At 45.7% G+C, this 23,656-nt stretch overlaps 2 protein-coding genes across 2 annotated transcripts in view; both read left to right on the top strand.

Annotated features, from left to right (window-relative positions):
* The window catches only part of HEG1 (heart development protein with EGF like domains 1), a 58,993-nt gene extending 36,919 nt beyond the window's left edge, over positions 1-22,074 (top strand). The window contains exons 15-17 of the mRNA XM_032406743.1: positions 10,587-10,674; positions 13,492-13,666; positions 15,673-22,074. Of these exons, the coding sequence (XP_032262634.1) occupies positions 10,587-10,674; positions 13,492-13,666; positions 15,673-15,822 (413 nt within the window). The 3' untranslated portion in view covers positions 15,823-22,074. The remainder of the gene's footprint in view (positions 1-10,586; positions 10,675-13,491; positions 13,667-15,672) is intronic.
* MUC13 (mucin 13, cell surface associated) overlaps positions 16,004-23,656 on the top strand; it is a 55,242-nt gene continuing 47,589 nt past the window's right edge. The window contains exon 1 of the mRNA XM_032406252.1: positions 16,004-16,121. Within this exon, the coding sequence (XP_032262143.1) occupies positions 16,004-16,121 (118 nt within the window). The remainder of the gene's footprint in view (positions 16,122-23,656) is intronic.

Raw genomic sequence — 23,656 nt, 5'->3', positions numbered from 1 at the left:
AGGAGTCCCAGAGCAGGGCAGCAGCTGATGGAGAAAATCAGGTCAGGCTGCAGGATGGAGGGTGGATTCAGTGCCTTGAGAAAAAGAGTTGTGACTCGTTTCAGATCACTTTCACTGACATTTTCGGATATCCAGAGCTGAGAAATTAATGAAAGAAATTCTGGGATATAGGATATAATAGGAATAACAACATTCAGTACTTTATTTTAGGAAAGCTTTGACCCTCATTCTGTAGATGAGTGTGCCTTAGACGTGACCTTATTTAACACGCGTCAAGGTGCCCAGTTCCTGTTCCCCAGTGGTATCCCTAACACTATATGTCTTCACTGGTATTTTCTTTGCTCATAAAACTTTCTTGTTAGTAAGTGTCATCATTGCACTTTCTTTGAGCATAAATAAAAAGTAAATAAAATGAAATAAGAAAGTAAAAAAATTCCATACTTAGCTGACGTAAAGCTATGTCGGTGTGCCAGCATGGAGGCACTCTGAGGCCAGAGTCTAGAGACTTGGAATTACATATCCATCTAGGATTCCTGGTCATTTGGGGTATCGGCTTTATCCTTCCTGCAGACTAGCAAGTGGACAGCCTAAGGGAAAGACTGGGGAAGCACTTCTAAAAACAAATACATTCAGAGTCCTGTAGAACAGAGGGAGGAGCTCACAGAATTAATGTTTTTTTTTAAGTAATAGGCTGAGGCCCCGGCGTGGTAGACAGCCCTATCTTATTTAGGAATCGCCGGGGACACCTTGGTGTCGTAAAAGCACTTACGCATCATTCATCATGATGGACCTGAGTCATCACACACCAAATGGTGTTCCATGCTACCGTGAACTGGTTTTTACTCACAAAGCTTCTAACACTAAATGTGGGGGTGGGGAGGTTTCCCTCACAGCAGGCGATTCTGACATTTTCCAGAGTGCCAGACACCAGACATTAAGGTCTCAGTGTCCCAGGACTGCCCCTACTTCAGACAGTCCCAAGTCTAGGCCTCTGGTACTTCTGACCAGCCAGCTATAAATCTGAGGTTCCCATGATCCCCTCCTCACGTTCAGTAATTTGCTAGAACAACTTACAGAACTTGAAGCTACAGTAGAGTTGACTCACATGTGCAAGAAACTTAATGTTACCAGTTGATTATAAAGGAACAATGCAGAAACAGCCAAATGGAAGAGATGCATGGGCAGGGATAGGGGCATCTGCTCAGAACTTCCATGCTTTCCCAGGTGCATCACCTTCCCCGCACCTTTGTGTCTTCACCAGCCCAGAATTTCTCTGAACTTCATTGTTTAGGATTTTTAGGGGGGGTTCCATTGTATAGGATCAATTGATGAAATCAATGGTCATTGGCCATTGGAGGTTGGAGGTGGGGCTGAAAGTTCCAACCCTCTGGTTGGTTCTCCTGGCAACCAGCCCCATCCTCGGAGAGGATGCTTCATTAGCATAAACTGAGGTATGGATGAAAGAGGCTCCTTATGAATAACAAAAGATGTAACTCTCACCCCTTTCACTCAGAAATTCCAAGGATTTTAGGAGCTCATGCTAAGAAGGAGGAGTGAAGACCAAATAGATATTTCTTATTATATCACAGTATCACAGGTGTATTCGGTTTAATAAGAAGAGGAAGTTACCATATGTTAGGCTTTTTAAAAATTAAAAAGTAGTCAAAATTATTTTTTAATATCAGTGCTTGGAAAGGTAGGCTTCAGGAGCTCCTCTCTACTTGCTAGATGGAACTCTGCCTGACTAATGAAACACTTAATAAAGCCAATTAGATCTTCAGAAAAAAAAAAAGTAGGCTTTAGTTGTTTGTTTTTTTTAATTGAAGTACAGTCGACACACAATGTCTCAGGTGTGTGCCATAATGATCGGACAAGTCTGTCCATTTTGCTGTGCTCACCACCTGTGTGGCTCCCATCTGTCGCCCTACGGCACCGTTACAATACCATTCCCTGTGCCCTATGTTGGACCTTTTATTCCTGTGACTTATTCATCCCATAACTGGAGGCTTCAGGATTTTTTTTTTTTTTTGAGAGTTGGCTTATGTAAAACAGTATGGATAACAGTGTATGTCCTTTTCTAAAAATCACTAGACAAGCTTTCTCAACTGGGTTCAGGATCTTTAAATGCTTCTGTTCAGGAAGCATTTAAAGATCCTGTGCTTTACAAGGGCTGCCTGGGATATGGAATTACCTTGTTCACTTTCTAATGTGAATCTCACGCCTCACTTAAAACCAGAACTGAGCCATAGAGCACTCTTAAACTGATCACAGAATGGAGTAGCCTGCACACAAAATTAGACAGAAGAACACCTAGAACTTTCAATGTAGAAAGAGGAGGCTGAATAGTCAGGCACAACGTTTAAGCTATTTGAGACCTGTTCACCACATGCTAGAATACTACAACTAAATGGTCTAGTTCTATAGAAGAGGTGGTTTTAGAGCTAACAGGCCCCACAAGCCTGCAAACCTGATTCTGAGACATTGTAAGTATTAGAAACAGAGAGGCTTAGATAATGTCATAGAGGATGGCTTAAGAATAATTTGAGGAGGGGCGCCTGGGTGGCTCAGTTGGTTAAGCATCTGCCTTCGGCTCGGGTCATGATCTGAGGGTCCTGGGATCGAGTCCCACATCGGTCCTGCCTCTCCCTCTCCTGTTCCCCCTGCTTGTGCTTGCTCTCACGCTGTCTCTCAAATAAATAAATAAAATCTTTGGAAAAAAAAGAATAATTTGAGGGAGGGACGGAGGAAGGTTCAAGGTACAGCAGAGTTGTATCACATGTGCAAGAAATAGAATAGAACACCCCTTCTGATGGCAGAGAGAGAGTGAGGGAAACAGGTGAGGAGTGTGGAGATGCGGCCGCCTCTGGGGTTGAACCAGCCATCTGCCAGGTCCTCCTGGTGCCTCCTGGTCCTGACAGGCCTCTCGTGAACTGGTATTTCAAACCTCCTTTGGTCAAACAACTCTCTAAATAGGCTTTACCAGAAAAGGCTTCGATTTCTCAGTGAATGGAAGAGTGATCCAAGGAGGGAGAACGGATCTAGGGGAAAGCCGCACAAAGAGTTGAGGGAAAGGGGAGAGAGCTGCAGGGCATTGTTCTAAGTGGCATTTAGTGATTTTTTTTTCAGAGTTCATTAAATACTATCGACGTCTGGAGATGATATACCCCTACATCCATTGACCCTTCTGTAAGTTCCTGTGTCCCCCCATTGTTTGTGGGGTCTTGGCGGTAGCCAGGATTTCTCTCTGATCTGAGACTTCTTTTCCTTCCCCTTTCATCCAAGTTGTTATCAATATGTCCAGCAGAGGGCAGGCTTCTGTCTGGATGGCTCTCTCCCAGCCACCTTGTGTTGGTGACTTAGGTTAACTCCTGGATGGTGTGTGGATGTCACTGTGTGATTCTGATCATCTGTTTTAGTGTTGCCAAGCAATTAATAGTGACTGATAATAAATAGCACCTGCCACCCTAGCCCCTCTCTGAGCTCTCTGATCAGTCCTCAGTGTTGGTTAAGGAATGGGAAACACCTGAATTTCACCCCCTCTGTGGTGATGGCACCTTGTGGAATCTGTGGCTCATCACTCATTGTTTTGTGTCCAATAATAGGGCCCTGACCACTCACCATTGTCACTTCTGTTGTCGCCACCAAAGAGAGTGAGTGCCTTCTTGGGGCTACGGCTTAGGCTGGATCCTTTGCAAGCAAGAAATTCTTCTTCTCTGTGCAGATGTCTTGGGGCACAGGCCCTACCCAAGCCCAGTGAGATGGAGAGCCCAGCTTTGTTTAGTCACGGTCTTCAGAGTCCCTCATCCCTACATTCCTGGGAGTGATGCAGCTCACTGTATTCTGGGTTTAGGCATAACCTATGGCCTGCCTTTCTACAAGTTTCTGTTAGCTTTCTAGTTGTGTGCGGATTCCACTCCTTGTTCCGTCAAGCTGGAGGGGTCAGGACAAGGCTTCTCCCTAGCCCTTTAGTCTCAGAGGTAGCACGGGCCAGCTGGACTCCTGTGGGCTCCTGGCAGGGCCGGCCACCTGCGCCCTGACACCCATCCTCCAGCTCATGTCTGCACCTGTCCCTGCACTCCTTTTTATTTTCTTTTCATGTCACCTATGTCTGTTTATATGGCAGATCCAAGCAAGTCTGCCTTCTACCACTTGTCCTGGCCTCAGGATTCTCTTACAGACCATCAGCAGAGGTGCCCCAGGCTCCCCGTGCCCCGCCTTCTCTCTTCTCTCAGGCGCACATTCCCTCCTCTGCCTGGGTTTACACTGGCTCCCCTCGAGTCTCCTGCCGCGTCTCGGTCTGCTTCCCCTCTTTTCTCTCTTTAAAATAAATTAATGTGGTTGTCTCATCATAAAAATAACACATGCCCATTAATTTTCATTTTTAAACTCAAGTTAATTAGAAATAGAAGTTGAAGAAAAGTTGTACATGGGGAAAACAGAAGAAAAGAAGGAAAGTGCAGTCACCCATTAAACACTGTTCATACCCTGGCTTCTCCCCTGGCCCACACCCCAGCAGCGCCAGCTTCACCCCCCCTCCAGACCAGCAGAATCAGAATCTGAGCTTTAACCAGACCCCTCGATTTGATCAATATGCAGATTTGTATGCATATTAAAGTCTAAGAAGCACTGGTATTATATATCTTTCTAGAAGTATATATGTGTGTATCTCCTAACAGAACATAGTGTTTTGTAACCTGCTTTTAAGCCTAGTAAGCTGTGCAATATTTTCATTTACGTAATTTTATAAGGTCACTTTCAATAACTATGGAATTCTACTCTCCAGATATACCATTCCCCTCTTGCTACCTTTTTAACATCTTTTTTTTTTTTTTAAGATTTTATTTATTTATTTGAGACAGAGAGAGCGCACAAGGAAAGGCAGAGGGAGAAGCAGACTCCCTGTGGAGCAAGGAGCCCCATGTGGGGCCCCATCCCTCCTGAGATCATGACCTGAGCCGAAGGCAGACGCTTAACTGACTGAGCCACCCAGGCGTCCCTTAATGTCTTTTTTTAAATATTCCCATCCTCCAAGCCATTTTTCTGTTTTGTGGTTCTTTTCACTTTGTGATTACAGAACTCACATAATTTTCCTAGATTATCTTTGGCTGCAGACATTTTTACCCATCCCTCTTTTATGTTCACAACATGCCTTTTGGTAGGGCATTCTTTCCATTCAAAGGTCCTGTGCTCCCCTCAGCAGAGACTCCTTCCCCACCAGCCTCCTAGCATGGCCTGAAAGGATTTAGAGCCTGTTTTCCCCATGTACAGTCCTCTTCCTCGGCTTCCAATGAAACTAGGATGTTCAACTTAAAGATCTACATTGTCTTCCCGCCCATCCCACCGTCTGGTGGCAGGTGTATAAAGTATCTTTGAAGTGTGTTCAGTCTATTGTTACACTAGGCTTCAAAAAGATTCACACCAGTGGAAATGCTGTGTGTTGGCAGGAGTCAGTCAATCATCACAGACATCCAGGATGACAGCACTAAACTGCTTAGGAGGAAAAAAAAAGATAATTGTCCAGAAGTCAGCTGGAAATCTCATTCACCTTGAAGCCAGCATCTCACGCAGTCTTCACTGGACCTCAATGTCAGAATGGAAAGGAAGCAGGGCTTGGGAGAGGGGAATCCTGCTCTGTGTCTGCTCTTGGGCATGGCCACATATGGCCTATAGATGTGAGAAAGACACATTTCAAAAGGCACAGAGAAGGAAAATATGCTGTGAACAGAAATTCTAAAGGAAAGCTGATGCAAAAGGAATGGAAAGATTTAAAAGGCAAAATTTTAACTGTGCATTACTAATGAGCTCAGTGAGGGGGGATATGGGGAGAACTGAATGAATTTTAAAATAAAACTAATGAGGGGTGCCTGGCTTAGTAAGTTAAGCATCCAACTCTTGATCTCAGCTCAGGCCTTGATCTCAGGGTGGTGAGTTCGAGCCCCAAGTTGGGCTCCACACTGGGCACGGAGCCTACTTAAAAAAGTAATAATAAAATAAGGTAAAACTAATGTGGCCACCTAGAAAGGTCTGTAATGGGTTCAAGGGTTTTAAAACAAAGTGTATTGGTTGGTTCAATCTGACACCATTTCTGATGTGTGTTTTTTCCACGCCACCAAGCAATTAACTCACTTCTGACATTTCTGATCTACCTGGACATAGCATCAGATCCCACAAGTTGAGGGCTCAGTCCCATAAGACCGTCCCCCTTCCTCATCAGATGCCAACTGCAAACCCAGGTGCCTGTTACCTGTACTTCTGACCAACCAGCTATAGATCAGTGGTTCCCACGATACCCAGCTTGGGTTGGATTAATCTGCTACAGCGGCTCACAGAACTGAAAGTAAATAGTTTACTCAGTAGATCACTGGTTTATTATAAAAGGATGTAACTCATGATGAACAGCCAGATGGAAGAGGTGCATAGGGCAAGGCCTGGGGAAAGGGTGCGGAGCTTCTCCCAGCAAGCCACTCTCTCCAGCTCTCTGCATGTTCATCCACCCGGAAGCTCTTCCAACTCTGTCCTTTTGGGTTTTTATGGAGGCTTCATTATATAGGCATGATTGACTAGGTCACTGGCCATTGGTGAACTCAACCTTCAGCCCCTCTCCCCTCTCCAGAGGTCAGGAGGTAGGAACTGAAAATTCCAACCCTCTAATCACAGGGTTGTTCTCTAGGCAGCCCGCCCCACGCCTCAAGTGTTTTCCAAAGGTCACATCATTAATATAACAAAAGACATACCTTTCTGTTCTCTTCACTTAGGAAATTCCAAGGGTTTTAAAAGCTCTTTGCCAGGAAGGGGAACAAGACCAGATATATATTTCTCATTATAAATCACAGTATCACAGTTGGCTAAGGTCCTTCTGGAGTAAATAAGCCTCGCTAGCTTAAGCAACAAAAGACCGTCTATGGGAAGGATCCTGGGGTGTGTCATGGAATTCCAGCATCAGGAGGAGTAAGAATCGGGGAATCGTGGGGAACCACAGCAGCTGGAGGTTGGGGGCCTACTTTTCAGGGTACACATTAACATGACTCCAACTTCATCTCTCATCTTCACTCTTTGCTGTGTGTGTCTGTGTACAGGCTTTCCCTCCTTCCCAGACAACGTGACTGAAAATAGGCTCCCCCGAGAGCTTCAAGTGCATGTCACTGATTCAGCCATTTTGAAAGAGAAGGCCCTTGTGCTCTCTCTCTCTCTCTCTCTCACTCTCTCTTTCTCTTTACCAAATTGAGATTCCCGGGAAGGAACTGACTGATCCAGTTTGGATCATGTGTTTACTTCCAGACCAGTTAGCTGTAGCCAAGGTTGGTGCTACACATTCAAGCATGACCCCCTGTAACCGCCTTGGCCCTAAACTGCACACGACGGGCGGGGTGAACGTTCCCAGGGAGGGGCTGGCTACGTAGACAGTCCAGTAGTAGTTCCCATCCCAAATGAGCATAGAAGCAAGGACAGATGTCGCCTGTAGGAGAGACCAAGGCCCCCAGCGGGCTCCCAGCAGCAATGCCAGCAGTAGCCAACTATGACCAGACCAAACCACAAAAAGAATCAAGAAAAGATAAAGACCATGAAATATCAACAAATGTTAAAGAGGAAGACTTAAGAATTCCAAGTTCATCATTCTGGAGAATCTCTTCAAACTAGACAGGATAGGACAGACAAGCCTAAGACGACATTCCCTGCCTTCTGTCTCACCCTAATAAATAAACATTCAGAGCTCCACAACACTATAAACGTTATAGTTGATGTTGATTCAAATCCCATGCACTTGTTTGTTTGTTTGTTTGTTTAAAGATTTTATTTATTTATTTGACACAGAGATAGAGCACAAGCAGGGAAAAAGCAGAGGTAGAGGGATAAGCAGGCTCCCCACTGAGCCGAAGCCCCATGCACGGCTCCGTCCCAGGACCCCAGGACCATGACCTGAGCTGAAGGCAGATGCTTAACCAACTGAGCCACCCAGGCGTCCCTAAATCCCATGCACTTGTGATCATTTTATGGCCTCATACTAAATTCAAAGTCAGTCTTAGGTTCAAAGGATCAGTTGTAGTTCATGAAGTGACTTGATAGCAGATATGAGGAAAAAAAATCTGGGTTATCTTGTCCATAAGCTGATTACAAGTTCCCAGTAATAAGAGCTAACTGCCAAAGAGCACCAAACATACTCTAAAAAAGCATACGTATATATATAAAATAAATTATATCTATATGTTGTATGTATTTGTATACACACACAATTTCTAGGTTGCGAGGAGGTTGTGAGAGAGAGAGAGAGAGAGTGTGTGTGTGTGTGTGTGTGTGTGTGTGATCATATGAATAACAGTTGGGAAGTATAGGAAAGCACAAAGAAGGAAGGAGAAGTTAGCCACGATTTCCCGAGGCAGTGCCAGCCTTTGAATGTTTCGGTAGGATCCCCTCCTGGACATTTATGCTCATGCGCATGAGGTCTTTTGGCTTTCAGGACTGGTTCTTGGCCACACGTAGTTTGAGAAGCACTGGCCTACTCCATCTGTGCCTTTCTTTAGACAAAACCGTGTTCCAGGGGCGCCTGGGTGGCTCAGTTGGTTAAGCATCCAACTCTTGATTTCAGCTCAGGTCCTGATCTCAGGGTCCTGGGATCCAACCCCCCATCTGGCTCCCCACCCAGGGAGGAGTCTGCTTCCTTCCTTCTCTCTGCCCGCCCGCCCCCCGCTTGCACGAACTCTGTCTCTCTGTCTCTCTCTCTCTCTCAAATAAAAAAAATAAATCTTAAAAAACAAAACAAAACAAAACTGCTTGTTCCAAAGAGGACTCTGCCACAACTGTGGCCACTTGCAAGGGTCACTTCTCAAATAAGCGCCTGCTTGTTTTGCTGAAAGTGGGAAAATTTGAACTTGGTGTGGAGGGATAAGCAGGAGTAGACTTCCGTCTTTCCTTAGGAACAAAGGAAGTCAGTGTAGGATTTTAAAGCAGAGAAATGGCATGATCAGACTTATTTTTTTAAAGGAATGGGCAAGACTGGGCACAGAAAGGTGAGTTGGGAGGTGATTGCAGTTGCCGGGTCAAGAGTTGATGGTGTTTTAGGGTGGTGTTGGTGGGGATAAAGAAACGTCAACAGATTCAAGAGATTTTGTTAAAAGTGAAGCTTGAATACATGTGTCAGGAGGTGAAGGAGAGAATTACCTTATTCCATGGTTTGGCTTTGTTGCCTGTATGTCTTCATACCGATGGTTTTTCAAGATAATCAGGTTTCTGTGCTATTTATTTAAATAAATGATAGGTAAACGGTTGAACAGCTTCTATTTGCTTTTATTACACAGTCTGCTTGCTGTCAGCTCTGACTCTACCTGAATACCTAGAGAACATGGTTCCAGTTGTAATTTACTATAGAAAATCTGATTATTGGCCCTTTTTTGAAACCCTGAGCCTTACAACCTGAGAACAAATTTTAATTATATTTCCACAACAACAAAAAATCAATCTGAATACTTAGTAGACTTTATTGAAAATATCAGTTTGCCAGAAATACACAGGTATAAAACCATTGTTCATTACATATGTGTGTGCTTACTAATATGACTGCTAATATTTTATATCTACTATATCACCATCAACTCAAAAAATGTAGAAACAACACCAAAGGGTGGTAAGTAGCCAAGAAATGATTCTTGTTTTCTCCATTACTTAAAAAAAAAAAAAAACACACTTTACCGGAGGCATAATGTACACATAATAAAATGTACCCATCTTAAGTGAGGGAAAAAAAAGTAGGAAGGATAGAATCTTAGAAGATAGAACTGTTATTAAAACCAAACAGATTTCGTTTTTGAAAACTTCATGCGTGTCCTTTAGTTTTCTCTTTTTACCATGCATTGGTGAACATGATCTCGGGGCTGGTCTACAGGTAGAATTTGCGTTCCACCCACCGTTCTAGGAGTGGCTGAGAAAGGAGAAGTCTTCTCCAAACAGTGCAGGCAGGGGAGGAAAAACAATTTTCCCTCTACCCTTCTAGAACTCTACCTACCCCCCTCAATAAAAGACAGATTAACAGGAGAAAAAGAAAACAATTTTAATTACATAGCACACACAGGAGCCCCACAAAGATGAGACACGAAGGCAGCCGGATATTTGAGGCTTCTCCACCCTTCTGAGTTAAGGAAAGGGCTCGGTGTCCGCGGCTGCCCAGGGCGGGGGTGGGAAGCCACCAAGCAAGTGAGAGGAGGAACTGCCTGGTAAACAAAGGCTGCCCTGCCCAAACCTCAGGCTCTCTGGTGAAAAGGTGATCTCTGGTCAGAGCTGCCTTCCTGGTAGGGGCCCCTTTTCTAATGTAAATCTCCCTTACAAAAGGGTTACTCCCACCGTTTTCAGAGCTTCTCCCGAGTGGTAGTTTCCTGAAAATAATCGGTTCAAAATAATAAGCATGCCAAAGAGGAATATTTTGGGTAGTATATCCTGCCACCCTCCAACAGAGCAAATGCCAGAGCTAGCCTGTCACCAGCTGAGGTGCACGGTCATAGCTGTGGGGTGAGGAGGGGAACTATTCTTTTGTATTCATTTATTTCTTCATTATTACCTCTCACCTGTCCACTTTTCTCCTTTTTGACCCTGTTTAGCTTATCAGCTGATCACTGTGGTGATCGCAGCAGCAGGAGGTGGGCTGCTTCTTATTCTAGGCATCGCGCTGATTGTTACCTGCTGCCGGTGAGTGAGTGACTGGGGGGTTCACGTTCTAATTTTCTTTGCCTCTGCTAAGCAAGGGTCAGTGTTTATTTTAAAGAATGTTTGGGCTGCTTTACAGTATTAAATCATCCTGTATGACTGAACCATTAAAAAAAGGAGAGAAGGCAATTCTTGATAGATAGTGCCATTGAGAAAAGACAACAAACGGGACTCTTACTTCCTTTACTAAAAAAGAATATCCCCAAGCACAAGCAACAAAAAAGTGATAGATTGGACGTCATCAAAATTAAAAACTCCTGTGCTTCAAAGAACCCTATCAAGAAAGTGAAAACACAACCTAGGGAACAGGAGAAAGTATTTGAAAATCATATTTCTACTAAGGAACTTATGTCTAGAATATATAAAGAATTCTTACAACTCAATAATAAAAAGGCAACCTCATTTAAAAATGCGCAAAGAACTTGAATAGACATTTCACCAAAGGAGATGAACAAATGGCCAGGAGACACATGAAAGGATGCTCCGCATCATTAGTCATCAGGGAAATACAAGCAAAATTGGGAAACCCACTAAGATGCCTATTTAAAAAACAAGAGGGGAGTGGGGGGATGGGGTAACTGGGTGATGGACATTAAGGAGGGCATGTGATGTAATGAGCACTGGGTGTTACACATATGACTGATGACTCACTGACCTCCAGCTCTGAAACCAGTAATATATTATATGTTGATTAATTGAATTTAAATAAAAAATAAAAATAAAAGTAAAAAACAAGGAAACAGCAAGCATTGGTGAGGCTGTGGAAGAATTAGAATGCTCCTACTCTGCTGGCGGAAACATAAAATGGTGCAGCCCCTCTGAAAAAGTCTGTCAGTTCCTCAGGAAGTGAAACACAGCGTCGCCATATGACCGAGCACCTCCACTCTGACGTACATACCACGAGAAGTGAGTATGTGTGTTCACACAGAAACATGTACAAAAGATCACCTATTGTATGATTCCGTTTCTATGAAATGTCCAAAATAGGCAAATCTAATAGGGCCAGAAGGTAGATTAGTGATTGCCTAGGGCTGGCAGGTGGGGGGTGGGAATTGGGGAGTAAGGGGTAAGGGGTTTCTTTTTGGGTGATGAAACTGTTGTAAAAATTGATTGTGATGATGGCTGCACAGTTCTGAATATACTAAAACCATCGGCTTACATACTTCAAATGAGCAAATTTAGAAGCAAACAAAGGTGAAGGGGTTAGCTGAGCTATTTTGGCAGAAAGCAAGCTGTAGCAGGCACATGGGGTGAGCAGATGCTCAGCAGCATGCTTGGCTTTGGGCTTCTTGGAAGCCAGTGCAATTGGGAAAAGGAAGAGTAAGGAAGAAGTTGGTCCCCTTTCTCGGTAATTATCTAGCCAGATAAGGGAAAACTATGACCTTTGATTTAGATGATTATAAACGGCAGGAATTTTTCTGACGTAACAGATGGAGGGAACCTACCGAAAGAGCAAGTTATCTTTTCGACCGTTGATATGAAGATATCAACGGGAAGATACCTTTCACCTCCAGGAAGGCTACAGAGAGCAGTTTGCCCCAACTGCCCATCCGGGAATGCAGGCCTCGTGGTACTACATTTACCCGTCATTTGCAGAGTTGCCACCAGATCATCAAACCATGAGTGGAAATAAAATCCTGGGTAGGAGACTAGAAGCTAGAGGGATTAAACCTCAAGGGGATGTAAGCCTCATATTTGCTAAGTGTCCGAGAACCAGGTAGTGTGACCGCCTGGAGAAGGAGCTGGTGACTATGGGCTTTGGCAAAAGGGAAGGTAGTCGTGAATTAGTTAAGTCATTGTTTGAAAACGGATGCCCCACCCTCCAGGGAAGCAACACAGTGGCAGGTCTGTTCTTGAACTTACAAGAAGGGACAACGCCTAAGCCACATGCTGGACATTTGGTTTTATGACCCTGAGTCATTTTGTGCCTTCCCAGAAGGTTTATTTATAGGAAAGTGAGGTAAGAAGGAAGAAACTTCAGATTATCTTACCCAGGGCAGATATAACTAAAAATGTCTGATCCTAGGCCCATTCCATAGGTAAATCACACATATTTCCACCATTTCCAGCCAGGGAACCCTGACAAGTAGGGGCTTGTCCTGGGCTTTCCCTGACCTGTGGAAATGAGAATATGTATGGGTAGAATAAACAGGTGGGCATTTTTGCAAATGAGACAACCTGGTTTTATAGTCAGTGGAGTAGCTTCATGTGGTTAAAGGGCCCTGGCTGGCGAGGTAGGAGGCCTGCACTCTCGTCCTAGCTTTGCTAGTAGCAAAGTGTGACCTGGGGAACAAGTCTCATCTTTTTGCAAAGCCAGAACCATCCCATCCCCAGAGCTCCTCTCTTAGTAAATCTTGGTGGGACCTACAAGCTTCCGTGTACGTTCTGATGCTCAAGCATGTTTAGAACCATTGGATTATAGAATCCTAAAGGCCTTTGGCTCCAGCATTCTGGGAATTTATGACTCTGATTTCCCTGGCTGCCCCCAAGATGCAGCGACCTCTGTCCCCTGCAAAACACTGCTTCACTATAGATAGCTGTGTTGGTCCTCTCTGTCCGTGGTAACCTGTCCCTTCCAGTTGGAAGATTTTTTTTGCATTTTTTTTTTGCATCTAATTGCATTTTTACTTGTTTTAGGCAAAATATAACAATAATGCCATTTTTCAGTGGGCATTTACAAAAGAATGTAATGGTAGCTTTCCATCTAATTTACCTTCTAAAATAATAAAACGTGCTTTCATACATATCATTTCTTTACAACTTGTTCATTTAAGTTGTGAACTATTTTCCATTCCACAGAAAGAGTAAAAATGACATAAGCAAACTCATCTTCAAAAGTGGAGATTTCCAAATGTCCCCATATGCCGAGTACCCCAAAAACCCTCGCTCACAAGAATGGGGCCGAGAAGCTATTGAAATGCATGAGAACGGAAGTACCAAAAACCTCCTCCAGATGACGGATGTATATTACTCGGTGCGTATCGCTGTGCCCAGGGCAGCTCAGGCACTGATTCCCTCTGAGAAGTACAGGGATTGTGTTTTGTAGCAAAATTAAGATACTTCAGCTGCTTAAGGGTTAAAGAGAATGGTGGCCTGAGCCTCTTATTTACATAATTTAATATCCAATTTACTTACAATCTATTTGCATGGTATTTGTTAGTTTTGACATCAAGATCATGAAGGCTGTTTCCACCAAGCACCTTACTTTTATGGGGTTGTAGCAATAACCCTTCCTGTGAACAAATTTGCTTCTAAGTTATAAGATTGGAAACTGAAAGATAACAGAAAGAATTTAGTGATATTTAGCCTGTGGCCCTTGCATTTTCATCTCTTACATGCCATGCTTTACCTCCCGTGGTTGGGAGATTGGAAACTGGTATAAAGAGAACAACTCAGTGTCGTCGTCAGCAAGCACTTCTCAGAGGTTTAGGAGAATGTTCACTCAGCATAGGTCTTCCACAGCTGGCCCCATCCAGCCCTGGGCTGCATCCTTTGGAAAGATGGTAGACCACCTTGAACCCTGGCTCCTTCTGTCCCACATTGAATAACCCATGAGCTGCCCAGTTCATTTGACATCACGTGGCAAACACAAACGGGGCTATCTGACCTGAAAAGTAAACAGACGTAGGTGACTTCTCATCCCACGTGGACGTCTTTGAGGTAGCAATAAACATGAAACCTTGCCCCGTGGGGACTTAATAGCCCTGTGACAGAAGTCACAACCCTGCTAGTTGCTATGGGGATGAACCCTGAGGGTTCAGACTTTGGATGGGAGAGGTTCATGCTAAGGAAGCTGTTGTTTCCGTTGACGTACCCTTTGGAAAACGAAACTGGAGGAAGAGCAAGAAGAAATAAGGGGAAAGATAAACGTAGACACAAACCTAGCGCTGGGTTTAAGTGTTGATGTTTCCACCCAAGTGCTTTGCTGTCTTCTCCGTCCGGGAAGCCCCGTTACTCGCACGGCCGCCCGGTATCTGCAGGGGCAGGGCCTGCTGCGTGAGCACGTGTGCTCGTACCCCCACACCGTTCGCTAGGGACCCCTCCCCCGCGCCTGGCGGGGTCACATAGGGACAGACAGACCCGTGGCGTCGGAGGACCAACCGCACCGTGTTTCCATGGAGTTAGCCCAAGAGTTGCCTTAAGTAGAAATAATCAAGAACTTAAACCAGCCCCATCTTCCTTTCAGAAATGGGCTGAGCAGTGCATAGAAGCAGAGCCTATGCTTAGGGCATGAAGCTGCCCCCCTGTGAGAAGGCTGTCCCTCACAGTGGCCTCAGGTGTACCTTGGGCACTCCTAGGATCCACGTTCATTATATGCTGTCTCCAGTGTCTTATTTCTGCCAGGCAAGCATTTTCTCCCGGTGGGCCTCACTGAGGGCCTCCTCAAGGTAGCCGTGTCATTCCCTGCGAGCTGCGTTTGCGCATCAGCTAGGTAGTCATGATGGGCTAGGCCGGGATCTGGTCGGAGACGGCTGCCAATCGCTGGTGGCCTCTCGCTCTGGGGTCCGAACTCCACCTTTGACACGTGGTCCTATGTCCTTGTAAAAGTCAGTTCCCCGTTCGTGGCAGGGACATTGGTGTTCTGCTAAATGCCAGAGAGGATTTAAAGCCATAGTACTCCACAGGGAAAGACACTTTTTTTTTTTACAGTCAAGATAATCAGGTAATAATTAATCTTGATGATAATTAGGATAATTAGCCCGGGTCTGTTCCTATGTTGGTGGGCTGTCCTTGATCGTTTTTTTTTTTTTTTAGATCTCCTTTGAAAATATGAGCAAAGGTATCCCAGGCTGCACGGAGAGAGGGCCTGGGAGATCCCGACTTCTAGGTTAGCCCCTGCTCCGCTCTGGTTAGCTGGCTCTGTCTTAGGTTTATTAAAACATAGCATTCTTTTTTCTTTGTTTTTTTCAAAGAAAAAACCATTAAATTTAAATCCACGAATAATAAATGGACTTTTCTTCTTTTCTCTCTGGCCACCAGCCCACAAGTGTAAGGAATCCTGAACTTGAACGCAATGGACTCTACCCGGCCTACACTGGACTGCCGGGGTCACGGCACTCGTGCATTTTCCCTGGACAGTATAACCCATCTTTCATCAGTGATGAGAGCAGGAGAAGAGACTACTTCTAAGTGCGGAAGACAGAGGGAGGGCCCAGCACTCTGAGCGAGTTTTGGGCCCTCAGCCGCTCAGAGGACTGCAGCAGGGGGGAGCGTGCTCACCGGCTGCCCCCAGGACTCTTGGAGCCACACTCCAGTGGCAAGCGGGAAGCGGGACAGGCGTGAGGGGCGTGACCGCAGGGGAAGGGCACAGATGGATCCGGGACGTGGAACTGAGGGCCGCTCCTTGGGCACCTTCGCCCTTACTGTGAACGTGAACGTGGGCCAGTACCGGGAGTCTCTGAGTGCCGTAGCCGCCCCCGGGCTGACTCGTAGCCAGGGCACGTCGTCGGGCGCCTTCGCCAGGACCCAGTCTTTCCTTAGTTTGCACTTTAGTAAATTGGATAGGGAGGTCTCCTTTCGGATTTTTTCCAAGACTGTTCCAAAAAGAAGGCCTCTTTTCCTCAGACACTCCCATAGGCCTCGATCTGGTGATTAATTTACCGCAAAATACAGGCTCTTTCGTTGTTTTCCTGCCCGGTATCTCCGTGCTAAACAACAGACGATGATGATGAGCATACCACTAAGGTTTGGAGACGCTGCGGGTGAGCATAGAGCATTTTAGCAGGTTCTAGGTCTTCTGCAGTTTCCAAGCCAACCCTCAAAATGAGGAACTGAAATGTGGGAGGCATAGCACACACTCCATTTTTTAGTCAAGGTGACATTTATTTAAGATTATTTTTTCCCTCTGCAGTTAATTCTCACTTTTTCAAGTAAGTCCGCATCAGGGCAAAACAAGTTGCATTTGCTTTTAATTAGAGGCCTCCCGCTGCCCGTAAGTGAGGCCAGGCAGGCAGCGCCGGGCTCGGGGCCCTGGGGGGAGGAGGCCCGGAGGGTCACAGAGCCGCAGGCCGTGGGGCGCTTCTCATCCCTGAGGGCATCGCCCAGTGCCGGTCCAGGGGAGTGCGCCCCCCCCCCCCCAGGCCGAAGCTGCCGTGTCTGTGCAGTAGAAATGGGAAGCTGAATGCAGCCTGGGCCCGAGCGGCTATTCCACCGCCGAAGCAGAAGCAGTGGGATGTGGCTAGAGGACTGGGCTGACCGGGCACGTTCCGCGTCCTGAAACCCCCGCGCTTTGGGAAGCCGTGCGGGTTCCTGAGGAAGACCCGAGAGCTGGGACAGAGCCACACGGCCGTGAGTCTGCTTCCCTCCTGGGGCCGCTTCTGTGATCCTATCCCGCATCTTGTCCACAAACTCAGTGTCCACTTTCACCCAACGGCCCAGAGCTGTTTATTCACTGAAGAGATAACTTATTTTCTCTCATGCAGTAATTTGTCCCCCTTTATACTACTGCCGAGTTCCCTCCAGAAACGTAATTTAAGTCAGCATTGGAGAACGAAAGACTTCCGGCCAGTTAAGGAGTTGAGAGTTTGCCTTTGGGAAGGAAATGCCACATGTCTTATTTATTATGCCTGTGACATGGGTCCTGTGGGGTAGGGGGGCATCCCCAGGGCACGGTGTCTTTACCTGCTATTTGTGGAACTGCGATTATTCCCGCCATGTGCTTTTGACACATCCTGGTTTGGGATGAAGTAGAACACAGTGGTAAAGAATTGTTCCCACCCGGAAGCTTGGAGCTCAGGGGCACCCACATTTCTGGAAGCGGTCTAGCCTTTGGGGACAGTTCTGTCCTGGGCATGGTTGTTTCTTCAGAGTTCTCTTTTTATCTCTTCAGAGTGTATCTCACCCTTACTGTTCTGTAATCCTAGTCCTTAGAGTTTTAAGTGTCAACTCCTGTGTCCCATGGTCTCCACGAGCCACCATCAGCCTGCTGCTGCAGGAACACAAGTCGGGTGTGATGCTTTTTAGTCATTACATTGGACTCATCTCCTGAGATACAAATTCTGTTTTTGTCAGCGGATGCCAACTTCAAATTTCAGAGCATCACCTTTCTGAAATCTTTGGGTCTTGCAGCTCTCTGGGGAAGCACACGGCCTCTGGTCTCACCTCTACGTGGAGAGCTCCGAGCCCCTGCCCTCCGCTCACCCTAGCCAACAGACCTGGCTCCCTCATGAGGTGGCCTCGCTTCCTGGCTCTTGGTGCAGATCCTTGCTCATCCCCAGAACCCAGAGCCACGGTGGGGGGGGGGGGGGGGGGCTGTTCCCAAGCATACTCAGCTAAAGGTGTCAGATGCTATCTCAGCTGAGAGATCATCTCCTGTGTCAGGACCAGAAGCTATAAGCTACACAAAATGAAGTGTGCTGTCTCAAAAGCATTCTTGAGAAGAATCCCAAAGTCCAGAAAAGAGTGTCTTGTGAGTTCCGGGAATGCTTCCCTTTGAGTAGGTTTTGTGCATGTGAAGTGGATTAAGAATGTTGTTTTTCTTTTACTGTGAAAAAAGGAGGCCCCCGACAATGTTACGTTCAAATGTATCTCACTTCTAGGAGGCTGTGGGGTTGGGAAACGGACATCTCAAGAGCAGGAGGGTCTAAGAAGGCATGAAAACAGCGTGACCGTTACCCAGTTACACTTTAGCTGCCCACCCTGAGTGAGGATAGGGGAGGCTGGCTGCACCCCTGTCTGGGGTTAATACCTCCCAAAGGGCCCTGTCTGGGCCGAGGGCAAACATCCAGGAGGACAGCAGCAGCCTCTGGACTGGAGGGACAGGGCTGGGTGCACCCCTGGGAAGCAGAAGCTCTCACTTCCGGCACAGGTGCTCCATGTCAGCCCCTGCACCTGGAATGTGTGACTCGTGGCCACAGGAATACCACAGTCCTGCCTCGTTGGGGCCCCACAGCTAGGGGAAGGTGGAAGGGAAAAGGGACACTTAACTGCTCATGAGAGCCTTCAACTTCTGGAGGGCCTGGCGGGGCCGAACGGAAGCCATGTGTCCTGTGGCATGCGGCGGCACCACACCGTGACTCAGAGCAGACCGGGGTTCCCTGCCAGCTTCCCAGCCACTGTGGGTTTTGTTTAAGCTCCAGGGAGTCTTCTTTCTCCTCTTTTCCTCTCGGCCCCATGAGCCAGCCCAGGGCCCTAAAGACCATTGATGAAGTCTACCTGTCGCGACCAGAATCTCTGGTGTTCCCCCGCATGACCAGGCTCTGTGCAGGGTCCTTGGCCTCACCACACCCTGGTGAAGTGTGCATGAGAGTGTCCGTTTCTTGCACACGTGAACTTTCAGAGAGGATGAATATCTTGCCTTAGAGAGCCAGGACTCAAACCCTTCTCCCTTTCTTGCCTTCCTGGTGAATGCTTCACCATCCAAATGGACCTGACATGTCAAAGAGGGCAGGAGAGAGTGGGCTTACAAAATACTTTTTTTTTAAGAACCTTAATATTATTAAGCATTAACTGAACTAATGATATGAAATGCAAAAAAAAATGAATCCTTTTTGAAAAGGTCCTTTTGGGTTCATTGCATATAATTGCATCTATTTTTTGGACACGTGAGGTCATCATTAAGAGAAGAGTGGCTTGTGTTTAGCGAGAAGTGTACTGGTACGTGGCTTTGGGTGTAGGAAGGGTGAGGTGATGACCTGGGTTTTTGACAAACGCAGCCAGACTTAGATGCCCATCTGAGGGCTGCTTTGCCTTGTATTAGAAGCATATTTTTGTGAACGTGATCAGAGTCATGATCATATTCAGTTGAATGTCTTAAATGCTGACAAATCTTCCTCCTTTGACGAAAATTTATTTTCAGAAGCAGCTAAGTCATTTAGAGCCAAATTTGTTGAATGGATAGTGTAATCAAGCTGGCTGCTAGCATTTGGAATTATAAACAAAGATGTGACTATTAAGTTCTCGAAGATGTAATTCTTAAAGTTGGTCCCAGCAGAAGGGCAGCATCTTTGCAGTACAAGGCTGGATGGCTGCCCAAGAAAATGTTTTGAAGGATGATATTTATTCAGATGTGGAAGTTCCCAGAGCAGGCACATTAGGGTCATTCCTCACATGTGGCTTTGTGGGGTCTCCATGAAGCCATCTTGCCCACTGGCCAAGTGCCCAGGTGCCTGGTAGGCTGGGGAACTTTGCCTGAAGAAGCTAAAGCCGAGCATTCTAGTTGCTCCTGACTTAGTTTAGCCTAGCATGCCCCAAAGTCGGGTTCTGACCCATCGTTCTAAGATACTTACCCTGATTTCAAAACTAGGCACTTCTTTGGAGACAGGAAGAATGCAAGGTTCAGTATTTCAGTATTTTCTGTCTTCTTTAAAACTGCCCTTAATGTCAGAGATATTTTTTTTATGTGAAGACTTTTTCGGGATTAGGAGGGACATGTCATTTCCTCCTTCTTGACAAAACATCATTCTGAGGTTCTTATGTGCATTTTTGGAAACAGATAGGGTTTTGTAGAGTTGTCTTTTGAGTATGTGTTCTTTTTTTTTTTCTGAAATCCCCAGAGAAGGAGACTGGTTAAAAGACTAGAAATATTAAAGTATTAAATGCCAGTTAATTTGTTGTGCTAAAGTATCTTTTCAATAGTGTTATAATCCATCCTGTTTGGTATCAACTGCTCACAAAAAAGCCTGTGAAACCCAAGGGGACAATTTAGATCTATAAAGAGAGATCTTAACCAGCTTTGTCCCCTCCGCATTTTTTAAGAGGACATTTCAAAGGATTTGCCTAATAGATTCTGGTTTTATCTTTTTTTTTTTTTTTGGACATGGAATGCAGATGCAGAGTTCTTGCCTAGGAAGGATGGGACTGGACAGGGGTGGGATGGAACCAGTCTATGCGAAACTAACCCAGATTTCTGTATTACCTTGGCCTGTTTCTTCAAAAAAAGAAGGTCTTTCATTATGGGTTGCTGTGAGTTTTGTTAATGTTTGTGTTGCTGGACTTATGGTTAAGTGAAGCATGTAGCTGGAATATGAGCTTCTTGAGTTTTCACATTGTCCCGAATTTCTTTTTGCAAACCTTTAAACCTTAGCCCCTGGTTGATTGTGTTAAAACCATTATGAGAATGTTATTTAAAGTTGTATTATAATTGCCACCTCCACTAATTATTCAGTACTGTAGCAGCAAAGTATTATTTGTAAGAATTTGGTTATTTTTATACTTATATCTACTTTAAGTCTGGCGTTCTAGTCAGTAAATGATGCAATAAAATGAATATCATTTTCATTGTGTTTTTCTCATAATAACAAGCAAACAGAGTGCAGCAGGTTACCTTTCATGAGTTAACAATGGAACCGTACAGGGAACTCTTGTGTGGCAAATATATGGATTGAGTCATTTCTGGATCCTCAGTGCCCAGCACAGTGAAGAAATATACTTTTGATGATGGATGGATGGACAGACAAACTGACCTAAATGATAAAAAGCCTAATTCAGGTCTAACAACTGCTTTTGTTTCCTTTCTATGGATTAGAGAGCATAGATAACCAGTTCAGATGTTCAGCATTTCCTCCTGAATGCCGCCCCCCAACCACCTTGGAAGGGAGGGCGGGAAGCATGTCTGTGCTCCATGGCAGGGAGAATCCGTGGAACTTTCAGACAGCGGGCCCTGAGCCTTCCACTTGCGCTGGCCAGTGAATGCGGCTGTCTGGCTAGATGGATGTTCATTAATGATTTGCTTCCTTCAGTGCCTTTCATGGCAGGGATGGGTGAGCCTCTCAGACGCTTTATGACAGAAACCTTGGTCACTTGGAGAGGCTAATCATGTCAACTTGGCGCCTGAAGGTGAACTTTGGGCACATTAGATCAGGGTTGCAGCCCATCAGACAGCCTGGAATGGAGATGACCAGCAACACTCTCCTCTCCTGACCCGGCTCCCCAACGGAAATCTCAGCAGGACCCCAGGACTGAGCCCTCTCTTTTTCCTACCCACCTCAGCTAGCCATCACAGCATTTCCAGACCCACTCACCCCTGGAATCTGTTAGGGCCTAAAAGCGGGTCTACTGCTATCCGCTGACAAGCTGGCCAGAGTGCTTGTCCTACTTGTGCATCTGACCGGATTTGATTCTCCAGTAAGTAAAGATCTAAAAAATATTTTTAGACCCTTGGGCTTAAAGGACATCATCAATGCACACTGAGTTGTTCCAGTTGCTTGGGAAGTGACAAAAGATAAGGGGCATAGACCAGAGTCCTTCTGTATTGGATACTGGATGGCCAAGACAGCTCTGAATCCCCATACCTGGGTTGTGGCATCATGCAACCATCTGACACAGCGAGCATGAACTTCAGAAAGAGAGAAGACAGATGCCAGGGGCGCCTGGGTGGCTCAGTCAGTTAAGCGTCCCAACTCTTGATTTTGACTCAGGTCATGATCTCAGGGCTGCAACATCGAGTTCTGTGTTGGGCTCACACTCAGCATGGAGTCAGCTTAAGATTCTCTCTCCTTTCCCCTCTGCCCCTCCTCCCACTCGCACATGCGAGCTCTCTCATTCATAAATAAATAAATAAATAAATAAATAAATCAAATCAAATCAAATCAAATCTTTGAAAAGCGAGAGAGATGCCAAGAATAAAGATATTTATTGATTTTTACTGACCTCATAAAAACTTACAGCACCACTGGAAGCCCTGGGCTCTGACCGCTGGTACAACACATTCTGTAAATTTCATGGCTGTTCTTCCCAGATCATGATGTCAGGCCAAAGTGGCTGCTCAGCTCTCTGAGCCTCGGAGTCCTGATCCCTGACACAGGGATAATAATTATTGCCTTGCAGAGTTGCTGTGAGGATTCAAAGGGAGAATCACGTGAGAACACTCTGTGAACTACAAAGAAACGCAACCCAAAGAGAACATACCGGTTCTCTTCAGGAGGGTACTCCGGTCACCAAAAGAAAGACAATTGCAGAATTAATATGTTATCTCAATGCTGATTCACTAGTAACTGGTCCCAAAGACCTTGGACTTGCTGTCAAAGTGTTCCTATCACTTCCCCTCCCCTCCCCTCTTCCTGCTCCCCATATTGCAAAGGATTTAATGAGCACAAAACTGTAAATCTGTAAGGGTGGGAATTAAGACTGTCCTGTTGAACAAAACAGAATGAGTGAGTAAGTGAGAAGATGAACCTTGCAATAGAAGAAATACACTGAAGTTGAAGGTCCTAGGGACTTTGTCACTCTAGGAGCTGCAGGCTGGTGACTCCCTGAGAGCAAGCATGTGCACGGCTGTGACGCGGAACTGAACAGGAACCCTTAGCAAAGATCTCTTGTAGCAAAGCCCAAGCAGGCACGTGTAGAGGAAACACTTTAAAGATGCGCTAGGAAGCCCTTCACCTGATGAGCTGGGGAACAACGGTACAATGGACTAGTACTCAGCCAAGAAAAGGAACAAACCACTGCAGTAGGTAGCCCCATGCTGGAGTCTCAGAACCATGTGCAAAGTGAAAAGAGCCAGAGAGAAAAGCCTTCACACTGTGTGATTCCATCTATATTACATTCTGGAAGAGACAAAACTGTGGGGACAGAAAACAGAGGAGTGGTTACCTAGAGGTGGGAGGAGGATTTCTGTGGTTCACTGAAAAAATTTCCAGCTTTCCTCCTTCCAGGCACAAGATAGGATGCACTTCCCCACCTCTTGTGAAATATGGCCACGGGACTTGCTTTGGCCAAAGAAATGTGAATTAAAGTGAAATGTGTCCCTTCCGGCTGACACTTTAAGAGCCGGTGTGTGAGGTTCACTTCTCTTGCCTCTGCAATCATGGACATACATGTTGAGACTGAGCCACTACTGTTGGCCTGGGACCCTGGCTCTCTGGGCTTGGAAATGTCCTGTTGTTTTGTGAAGGCGCTGAGATTCAGGAGTCACCTGCTGCGGCATTACTTGGTCCATCCTGACTAGTGCAGCACTCTAATTAACACTAGTTTAACTGTAGCTTGTATGAATTGCTTGGTTCCTAGTTCAATGCCATGGAACATT

The sequence above is a fragment of the Phoca vitulina genome, unplaced genomic scaffold (assembly GCF_004348235.1).
Source record: "Phoca vitulina isolate PV1807 unplaced genomic scaffold, GSC_HSeal_1.0 scaffold8, whole genome shotgun sequence".
NCBI lineage: Eukaryota > Metazoa > Chordata > Mammalia > Carnivora > Phocidae > Phoca > Phoca vitulina.
This window is presented reverse-complemented; position numbering and strand designations above follow the sequence as displayed.